Genomic DNA, 10,828 nt, shown 5'->3' with positions numbered 1-10,828 from the left:
ACAGTGGGGGAGGTTTCTGCAGAAATCTGGGGGCTTGTGGGTTTTTTTTGGGATTTTTTATGATTTTCTGTGACCATTGGGCATGGCTGTTTTTTTTCAAATTTTTTTTTCTGAGTTTGAATTTCTGAGTGCTGGCTGGCTAGGGGAACAGTGGGGGAGGTTTCTGCAGAAATCTGGGGGCTTGTGGGTTTTTTTTGGGATTTTTTATGATTTTCTGTGACCATTGGGCATGGCTGTTTTTTTTTGAAAATTTTTCTGAGTTTGAATTTCTGAGTGCTGGCTGGCTAGGGGAACAGTGGGGGAGGTTTCTGCAGAAATCTGGGGGCTTGTGGGGGTTTTTTGGGAATTTTTATGATTTTCTGTGACCATTGGGCATGGCTGTTTTTTTTCAATTTTTTTTTTCTGAGTTTGAATTTCTGAGTGCTGGCTGGCTGGGGGAACAGTGGGGGAGGTTTCTGCAGAAATCTGGGACCATGTGGGGGTTTTTTGGGAATTTTTATGATTTTCTGTGACCATTGGGCATGGCTGTTTTTTTTTGAAATTTTTTTTCTGAGTTTGAATTTCTGAGTGCTGGCTGGCTGGGGGAACAGTGGGGGAGGTTTCTGCAGAAATCTGTGACCATGTGGGGGTTTTTTGGGAATTTTTATGATTTTCTGTGACCACTAGGCATGGCTGTTTTTTTTTGAAATTTTGTTGTTATTTTTTGAATTTTTTTTTGTCTGGGTGGGGAAGCAGTTGGGGAGGGGTTTGCAGCAGTAGGGGAGGGGCTGGGGGAGCAGTTGAGGAGGGGTTTGCAGCAGTAGGGGAGGGGCTGGGGGAGCAGTTGAGGAGGGGTTTGCAATTTCTGTGTTATGGGTGGGTTGGTGCGTGTCTGTGGGAGCAGTTGAGGTTTTTGAAGACATTGGTGATTTTTGAAGCTTTTCCTAAACTTTTTTTACAGCCATTTGAGGTTCCTGAGGACTTCGGTGGTTGATTGCTGAAGCTTTTCCAGAACTTCTCTTTCATCCATTTGGTAAGCTCAACTTTTAAAACTTTTTTGGGGGTTTTTGGGATTTTGGATTTGGGGTTGGGGTGCTTGGGATTCAAGGCCTTGGTTCTGGGTTTTAATTTCTGTGTGGTGGGTGGCTGGGTGCTTTTGTATTTTTTGGGTTTGAAGCACATCACTGATTTTTTTTCCTGTTTCTGAGTTTACGAAGGTAGGACCTGTGCTGCCATGGGACCCAAGAAGACTGCTCCTGCGGTGGCCGGCGAGAGGAAGAAGGAGAAGGTGACGCTGGAGATGAAGAAGGACATCATTCGGAAGCACGACGGCGGAATGCGTGTGACGGACATCGCCAGGGAGTACGGCAGGAACCCATCGACCATCGGGACCATCCTGAAGATGAGGGAGAAGATCATGGCGACTGATGCAGCCAAGGGAGTCACCAGGATCGTGAGGAACCGCCCAGCTGTCCTGGAGGAGGTCGAGAAGTTGCTGCTCATCTGGATAGAAGAGAAGCAGCGTGCAGGGGACACAGTGTCTGAGGCCGTCATTTGTGAGAAGGCCAAGGCCTTGCATGCTGACCTCATCCGGGATCAGCCAGGAACCTCAGCCGAGCCAGAAGTCTTCAAGGCTAGCAGAGGTTGGTTTGACCGGTTCAAGACGAGATCTGGCATCCACAGCGTGGTCAGGCATGGAGAGGCTGCCAGTTCTGATGTTCCTGCGGCTGAAGACTTTGCAGCGGAGTTCCTGGAGCTTGTGAAGACGGAGGGCTACGTTCCGCAGCAGGTCTTCAACTGCGACGAGACCGGGCTGTTTTGGAAGAGGATGCCCAAAAGGACTTTCATCACTCAGGAGGAGTCCAGGCTGCCTGGCCACAAGCCCATGAAGGACCGTCTGACCCTGCTCTTCTGTGCCAACGCCAGCGGCGACCTGAAGATCAAGCCCCTGCTGGTGTACCACTCGGAGAACCCACGGGCCTTCAAGAGACACAAGATCGACAAGGAGCGGCTGAGTGTCATGTGGCGATCCAACAGCAAGGCTTGGGTCACACGTGTGCTGTTTGTGGACTGGGTCAATCTTGCTTTTGGCCCTGCTGTCAAGCAGTACCTGCTGGACAACGACCTGCCGCTGAAGGCTTTGCTTCTGATGGACAATGCTCCTGCCCATCCCAAAGGCCTTGAGGTGGACTTGTTGGAGGAGTTCAGCTTCATCAACATCATGTTCCTGCCGCCTAACACCACGCCACTGCTCCAGCCGATGGATCAGCAGGTCATCGCCAATTTCAAAAAACTCTACACCAAGGAGCTTTTCAGGCGATGCTTCGAGGTGACTGACTGCACCACCATCACCCTGCGGGAATTCTGGAAGGACCACTTCGACATTGCCACCTGCTTGAAGATGGTCAACACGGCCTGGAAAGGGATCAGCCAGAGAAATTTGAATTGCGCTTGGCGCAACCTGTGGCCGGACTGTGTGGCACCAAGTGACTCTGATGCACCAGAGTCAACAGTGGTGCAGGACATTGTTGCCTTGGGGAGGACCATGGGCCTGGAGGTCACGGAGGAGGACGTCTGCGAGCTGGTAGAGGGGCACGACGACGAGCTGACCACCCAGGAGCTGGTCGAACTGCAGGCAGAGGCTGCGCTGGAGCAGGCCTCACTGGAAGAGGAGGAAGCAACTGGGGAACGGCTGTCCTCCGAAAGACTGAGGGACATTTGCCAGAGGTGGAAGGAGGTGCAGACTTTCGCAGATCTACACCACCATGAGAAGCACGTGGCACATGACGCTGGGAACTTTTATGATACGAGGGTCATGTCGTATTTCAGGGAGCTGCTGAAAAGGCGGATGAAGCAGCAGACAATGGACAGGTTCTTGACCAAGAAGCAAAGAGTGGAAGAGGAGCCTTCTTCAAGTGCTCCCCCAGAGTCTTAGAAAATGTCTGTATACTGTACTTTGTTGATTTTTAAATGTATTTCTGTCATGTTTATAAAGTTTATTTATTTTCCCTTCAATTTTTGAACTGCTCTTTACAGTATGTGTGACTTTAAAGAGCAGTTAATAAACTGTTGTTGTACCAAATTTGGCTTTGTTTGGACTTTTTTTGACCATAGGAACGCATTAATTGATTTTCAATGCATTCCTATGGGATTTCGTGCTTCGCAAGACGAAAAATTCGCTAGACGACAAAAATTGCGGAACGAATTAATTTCGTCTTGCGGGGCACCACTGTATATTTATCACAACAAATGGTTGGTTTTGCTGAAGCTACAAGTTGATTTCGGATTCAAATTAATGCTTTTAGAAAGCTTTCCTCCACTTACATAACAAGAATAGATTGCAGTCCCAACTATAGAACTCCCGATCACTTTAAGAAAAAATAGCCTTTTTAATAGTTAAGCTGAAAGGGTACATGATTCGTTTTTCCTGACACAGTTCCAGGAACTACAGGATTATATAATGCAAGATTGCACTTTGAATGTGCATCTGCTGAGTTTCAAATAAAGAAACTATGACTAGATGCTGTGTTTTGTTCTGTCATATATACTAAGGATGTTTTCAGGCATGTCAGAGGTGAGGGAAGTGGTGTATAGGGTATATCATACATATAAAATTACTCATAAAGGAGGAAGAGGCTGCTGCTTTCACCTTCTGCCATAACTACAATGGAAGGAGACACTGGAAGTTATCACTACAATTTGCTAGGAACTACAGAAGTCTTCCCAATAAAATATCATTTCTATTTGATAGCGTAGAATGTGGGGGAAGGGCTTGGCATATTATTATTATTATTATTATTATTATTATTATTCAATTGCCAACTACTTATCTAGTTGTTCCATATTTTACACAGCACCCCCTTCCCTTTTACTACCTAGTCAGGTAAACTTGAAACCTATGTAAATTATGGTAATAGAATACAGGTGATGCACATAACACATATGTACTAAAGAAATATATGTATATTTTATTGCATAGTTCAGAAATTGTAGAAAGTGCTTTTCTATTATACAACCTAGAAAGTTAACCTCTCACAGCAAGTGAAGCTGAAAAAAGTATCCTCGGGGGGGGGGGGTATTTCATTGGATACAGTGCATACTTCAAACTCCATAAGAAAACCAGGATAATTTATCATGAAATATCTTTAGTATTTTCTAATATTTAGAAAGTCGAAATATGGTTCTTCTAAGGGCACTACTGCAAATTGGACCTTAAGGCAAGTCAACACTGATACAAGTCACCTAGACAGCCATTTCCATTTTAATAGCTGGATGAGGATCATAACCTTCCAGTTCAAAGTCATCCGCATTGAAGTCATTGATGTTTTCAACATTGCGAAGAATTTTGAGTTTTGGAAAAGGTCTTGGTTGCCTCTGAAGCTGAAATTTTAAAGTAGAGTTGGTTATTTCAGAGGGATGGCATTCATATAAAATTGACTAATTATGCAAGGGGTATTCACTTTAGCAACAAATTTCACAATGGCATTTGTTTTAAATCATCTCATGTTAATACTTGTATAATTAAACATACTTGTTTAGGAATATTAACTGCACACATAATGACCAGTAGTTGCTCTGCTGCTGCTATATCTACCCACAAATGCTCCAATATAAGCTCAATTAGTCAATGCTGGGAAACATTTTGGCCAGATTGTGCCTGTTTTGTCTCCAGCACTTGCAGAAATGTGAACAGTCCAGTAAACTGCACAGCCTTTCACCTTTTAGTAATCTGTTCAACCCACTCAAAGCCCATGGAGATCACATCCATAATGTATTGGTCATGTTCAGCAGCTCTTATATTATTAAGCAAATGACAAGCACTATGAGTAATACATTCCATCATTCCTTTAACTCCAAGACTGAACTAATTCAATATATATAGCAATGGAAGGAAATACACAGTGTGAGTAGTAAGGCTGGCTATTTGCCAAACTATTTTGGATATTTACCTGGATTTTCAAAGGTTCGATATGATTCAGGTAAATATGAGCGTCTCCTAGTGTATGTATAAACTCGCCAGGCTATATAAAAAAGAAACACAGCCTTAATATTAGAAATAGAATGAACAAGAATATACAGGGTGGCCCAGAGGTAGGTATACTGCTTTAAAATCCACATTCTTTGTTCTTGACTCAAGTTCTCATCATTCACAATATCAGTAAAGGAAAAAAATAATTAATAGTATACCTACTTTTGGGCCACCCTGTACATGCTGATATATTTCTTAAGCAATATTGCTCTAACCAGATTCTTCAACAAGCCATTTAATACACACAAAATCAGATGTTATATTGCTTATTCTGAACTGGTTTGAATGCAAGTTAATACGTTACAATAAATGTGTACAATAACCTTGGTCTGCTATCACAAGCACATGAAGGAGAAATGTTTGCATACTCTAGATAAAATCTGTGGTTCATACTTTTCTAGTGGATATCTGCCTCATTAGAGTAGCAGCTATAAATTGTTAACATTAATGTCTTTCTGTGGGATAAATTGTTCTACTGGCTCAAGAAGCAGCCACCCACATATGGTGCAATCCTGTATGCTCTGTTTACAGAGTCTAAGGTGATTAATGGTTCCTATGAGTCCATATGACAACATCCCTTCTCTGCATATCTCTTCTGTCTTGAGCTTAATCCATTGGGGCCAACTAACAGAAGTCCTACATCTGAGCAACACTCTCCCAGCAAAATGGAGCAGAACCCCACAAGTTTTTCCCACTTGAAGCAAGAACAGGTTGCACTCGAGGACCTGAACAAAGGCCAGCACAGCATGCCAAGAAGATACAGGCAGGCTAGTCTGGCACTGCTCTGCTCCGCTGTGCACAGAAGTAGTTTTTGGAGAATTATCAGAACCTGGGAGTTGCTCTGCACCCTGTGCTGTATGATCACAAAGAGCAGAATTACAGCCATGGAAAATTCAAGTGCTTCTCACAAGGGGCACAGGAAATGGAGTTTGAGCATCTGTACCTTGATCCATTATAGTGATGAGATGTTTAGCTTTGCTACAAACATTTCCCAAGTTCCTCATAACAATCTTTTATAAACAGAAATATTAGAACAGCAGCTGTATTAACTTTCAGGACATTTTGGCAACATCACAACAGTCTTCCGATTCTCAAATTATGGCAGCCAGTGGAAGATACAAGCACATTGGACTATAAAATGCTTGACCTGATAGAACCACTGACAGAATTCTTTTTCTACAAATTACGCCAACACACTACTTTTGACTCTTCAATAGTTATGGTAAGAGGCCATCCAAATAATGAAGGCTGAGATCCTACACACACTTAACAGGGAGTCAAGTGACATTGAACTTAATAGAGCATACTTCTGAGAAGTGTATACAATTGCACTGTTGAAGAAATATGAAACTTGTTCTGAAGTTCAACAACATGTACAAATTTTCAAGTTTTTCATTTATATACCACCCATTTTAGAAAGTCTTCATATACTACATTCTTTCTAGTTTATTTTCTATTTTGAAAGTGAAAATAGATAAAAGCATTAAAAATACCTTCAAGCCTGTAACATGGGCAACCATTGCAGTGAGCAATGAGTAACTGGCAATGTTGAAAGGTACTCCTAATCCCATATCTCCAGAACGCTGATACAGCTGACAAGAGAGTTCACCATTTAAAACATAGAACTGGCATAGAGCATGACATGGAGGCAAGGCCATTGAGGATATATCTGAGAAGCAAACAACACGGCAAAAATTACAATGTGTCCAAAGGCAAAATTCCACCCACAGTATGATCTTATTGGCTTTGTTTTGTAAACTAGCAATTACCATTTCCCAACATAGCAACAGTGTGTCATTGTTAGAAAATGACAAAAATGGAAAAAGAATGTTAAAACTAAATTCTAAAGAACTGGCCAGTTCTTAATACATTTGTGTAGAGTATTGTAGTGGCAGCTTGAGAACAATCCCTTTTCCCAGGTGAACACAGTAGTTTGTTGATTATTTTATAAAGAAAAGCTGAGTGTATTTTTTTAATTTAAAAATACATTTAAAATATATTTTACTTTGATCATAACCACAAGGCATAAAAAGCCAACAAGAAGACCGTTTACAAACAACATATGCAAGCTATTCTACTGTTTTTGAGAAGAGGATTATCATGCACAACTACAAGGTACAATGACATTACATAATTAATTCCATAACCATACCTTTAGGATTCCACGCACACATGATTATTCTTCTGTTATCTGGATTGTTTCTGATTGTATCAATTACTTGCTGCAGCTGATCTACTCCTTGCCCTGTGTAATCTGAAAATACAGAAGGAAAAGTGTGACAATGTGACAAATGATAAATTTTTAATTATCTGTGAAACTGTCAATTGTCAATCTCATTCTTAGGAGGCAATTCATATCATTTATTTTCATACTACCCCACTAAAATTTACAAAACTACTTAATAGTGAGATAATTTTCCTCTACTAAGAAACACAAAGATTCTTAATGCACAGGAGGGTTAAATCCATCAGTGCTTTTTCTGGTACTACTGCTGCTTCTTTGCTCGTGGAACACAGAACCTGCAGTAGTACTGCCCCTTCAGTCTATGACTTCACACTACTTTTATGATAACTTTTTGCTTATTGTGTTCCCTCAGTGCAGATTTCCATATGAACTTATGTGTGCCATTTACTATTAGTGATGGGAGTGGCTTGAATGATGAAGAACTATTTTTGACACCCTTTTACCCCCACCACATCTTTAACATAAGATAGGTGGGAGTCTGTGAAAAGGAAGTTATTGTGATAGTAGCTATATGCATGCCCTCTGCAGCTATGTCTAGTACCTTTCTGCTAAGGTACTAAATACTTTTGTTTACTCTTTATTTACCCAAGAACCCCCACAATAATATGTGAAATGGACAAATGAACAGAAAGGCATATTTTAGGAACATTAATTCTTTCCCAGAGCAGCTGTACTGGGGGGGTGCACCATAGAGGGGGAAATGTGTTCTATTTAAGGCATGAATGCACTATTTTACCATAATCTCTTCAGTACCTAGAATACTGGATTTTCAATTAGGCAGTTAATCCTTTCCTCAGTACGGAGGATCATTACCTGTATGCATATCTTTGTATTCAGCTCCAAAATGTCTCCACTGGAAGCCATAAACTGGGCCCAAGTCTCCTTCCTCCCTAGAAAAGAATCCCTGTTTGTCTAAGAATTCACGAGAACCATTGGCATCCCAGATCTTAACACCTTTAGCAGAAAGTTCTTTTGCATTTGTAGAACCCTGTGTGGGGTAAAAAGAGAAATATTTATTAATGTTAATTAAGAACGTAATTTTAAGATGCTTCCTGAATTCCTTAGAATTATTAGCTGAGCTTCCTGCATTGCAGAAGGTTGGATTAGATGACCCTCGGAATCTGTTCCAATTCTGTGAGCATTTATGTTAAAAAGGCAGTACTGTACAGAAATGTGTGTAGGATAGTACATTCTGCAGTTTTTTAATACTACAGGAACAAAGCTAGCAAGGGTGATATAGAAGACTTGAACACACACAAAAAGGACCACCATACCTTGTCAAACCTAGCACACAGTAAAAATTTAAATCTATCAATTAGTTGTGAGCTAAAAGTAATACATAGAATATTGCTGCATACTAGTACATACCAATTATATACCATACCTTGATAAACCAAAGTAGTTCTTCAAGTACTCCCTTCCAGAAAACCCTTTTAGTTGTTAGCAATGGAAAATTATCTGAAAGTAAATTTTAAGAAAGTTAGAGCAGATAAGAGAACATCTGTAATTCATCAGTACAGTGTTACCTCAGTTTAAGTACTTAATTCGTTCCGGAGGTCTGTTCTTAACCTGAAACTGTTCTTAACCTGAAGCACCACTTTAGCTAATAGGGCCTCCTGCTGCTGTCATGCCGCCGCGCGATTTCTGTTCTCATCCTGAAGCAAAGTTCTTAACCCGAGGTACTATTTCTGGGTTAGCGGAGTCTGCAACCTGAAGCGCCTGTAACCTGAAGTACCACTGTACACATTTAAGAGGAATGAAACATTATCTACCAAATATATTAAATATGGACAGAGCAATTCTATTTGTAGGAAGGGGCAGAGAAAAGAATCTATGGTAGACCAACTGTTACATCTAAAGCCCAATTGTTTTGCTGCAACAAGGGAAGAAGGTGGATTATGGTTTTATTTGTTCCCCTTTAACCTTTACCTTCTGCCCAATGGACTCCAGTGAGAGAATTTACTATGTCATATCCAGATCTATTACGGTGGTAACATTAGAGCAGCAAAATCCGGTGGATTCACAGCCTATTCTGTTTCTGGCTTCACTGCCAGCAGACAGGGAGGTCTACCGAGTCATATGCACCTGTTAAAACACCCTTTCAGGAAGCATCAGATTGCCAAAGTGACTTCCCAGGGGCGCAAGTGTTGTATAGAGATCCAGGGCTGTCCAGACAAGAGCCCCCTCTCGACCTCACTGATGTGGTCCAAAGGAAAGCAGAGCAATACATCTGGCACCAGCTTGGCTGCAGGAGTTCCCAGAAGGAGGCATACAAGGTGCCATCCAGCCATTTTAGGGACTCCGCTCCAGATTTGTGTAGGGTTTCCTCCTTAGCCTTTTCTTCTCCCTAAGATATCCCGCAAGGCAGCAGAGGTTTAGGACCAGAGCTTTCCTTCTGCAAGATGGGCCAACTTCCCAGCTTGACCCCCCCCCTTTCCTCTACTACAGCACCCTGGATCAAAAGAAGCAGTCCTGGGTTTGGATTGCTCCAGACTGTCAATGACAGGGGTGCCAACTTGAATAAAATATTGGGGGCGGGTGGAGGGTTGCAGGTCAGCTCACATGGCGTGGTGCACGCACACTATTTGAATGGCAATGCCCATCAACTTTGGGGGCTCAAATATTTTGTGGGGGGGGGAGCTGAAGACCACTCGGCCCCAAGATGAGAGAAATGGTACGATTCTGACCATAGCTGTCAACTTTTCCCTTTTCTTGCGAGGAATCCTATTCGGAATAAGGGAATTTCCCTTAAAAAAGGGAAAACGTTGACAGCTATGATTCTGACATTTAACTTTTGGCTTGTGCCAATAATCCTGGAATCGGGGAGTCGGGAGCTGGGAGGGAAATAATCGCGAGCACATAAACAAACACACTCAAAATGCGCTCTGCCGTTAATAATCCGGTTTTTGGCGGGGAATCGCTGCGTCCTTCCTCTGCAGCTGGTGCTGGGAGGAACTGAAAACAGGGCGGCGTCCATTCCTTCCTTCCTCAAGCAGCGAAAGAAACCCCACGAACGAACATTTTTAAAAAGCTTGGGGCTTTATTTTTATGGTGTCGTCAGTCCCACTACGCTTGCCGATTGCTAGGTATCGAAGAGCGTCTCCACATGACCGAGAGGCGCCATTATCCCCTCGCAGGAAGGAGCAGCGTCTCCTCGTTTCCTTCTGCTGAGGGGGAAAGAAAAGAGCCGGCGCTGAGGGAGGAGAGGCTCACCTCGGAGGCTGTAGCGCGCCTGCAGCCCGAAGACGGAGAGGGTGCCGGTGCCCGTGCGGTCCTCCTTCCTGTGCCCGAAGCGCAGGATCTGCTCCACTTGCCTCAGGTACTGGAGCTCCCCGTGAGGCGGCGGCGCCGCGCCGGAGGACTCCTCGCAAGGGCCTTCGGTCTCGGTCACCACAGCGGGCATAGCGAGGAGGCGACGAGGAAGCGGGAGGGAAAACCCAGCGCGACAACAAGGGCCTCCTGCTTCTGAAGAGGCGCAACTTCGGAATTGGCGCGCTCACCCACCCATTTCCCCTCCGAGCCAATAAGAGAGATGTGGAGGCGGGCACCGCTGCAGATCCCGCTTTGCTATTGGC

At 43.2% G+C, this 10,828-nt stretch overlaps 1 protein-coding gene across 1 annotated transcript; it reads right to left on the bottom strand.

Annotated features, from left to right (window-relative positions):
- Positions 1–3,920: 3,920 nt before the first annotated feature.
- Positions 3,921–10,775, bottom strand: TYMS (thymidylate synthetase). The gene is made up of 7 exons (XM_083518818.1): positions 10,467–10,775; positions 8,638–8,711; positions 8,067–8,241; positions 7,161–7,262; positions 6,502–6,677; positions 4,929–5,000; positions 3,921–4,359 (listed from the first exon to the last, which is right to left on the bottom strand). Exons 1-7 carry the CDS (start codon positions 10,654–10,656, stop codon positions 4,222–4,224), a joined length of 927 nt encoding a protein of 308 aa, XP_083374944.1. The 5' UTR covers positions 10,657–10,775; the 3' UTR covers positions 3,921–4,221.
- Between the last annotated feature and the right edge of the window lie 53 nt (positions 10,776–10,828).

Source organism: Podarcis liolepis (assembly GCF_965112155.1).
Source record: "Podarcis liolepis genome assembly, chromosome: 8".
In the NCBI taxonomy this organism is placed as follows: domain Eukaryota; kingdom Metazoa; phylum Chordata; class Lepidosauria; order Squamata; family Lacertidae; genus Podarcis; species Podarcis liolepis.
The sequence above is the reverse complement of the archived record's forward strand: the minus strand, read 5'-3'. Positions and strand labels throughout refer to the sequence as shown.

What these genes read in the sequence shown, in the direction of transcription:
- TYMS (XM_083518818.1), bottom strand. Translation starts at nt 10,656, where the DNA reads ATGCCCGCTGTGGTGACCGAGACCGAAGGCCCTTGCGAGGAGTCCTCC. An exon ending in GGCGCGCTACAGCCTCCGAG is followed by an intron (nt 8,712 to 10,466) that starts GTGAGCCTCTCC and finishes ATTTACTTTCAG; the next exon opens with ATAATTTTCCATTGCTAACA. An exon ending in AACTACTTTGGTTTATCAAG is followed by an intron (nt 8,242 to 8,637) that starts GTATGGTATATA and finishes TACCCCACACAG; the next exon opens with GGTTCTACAAATGCAAAAGA.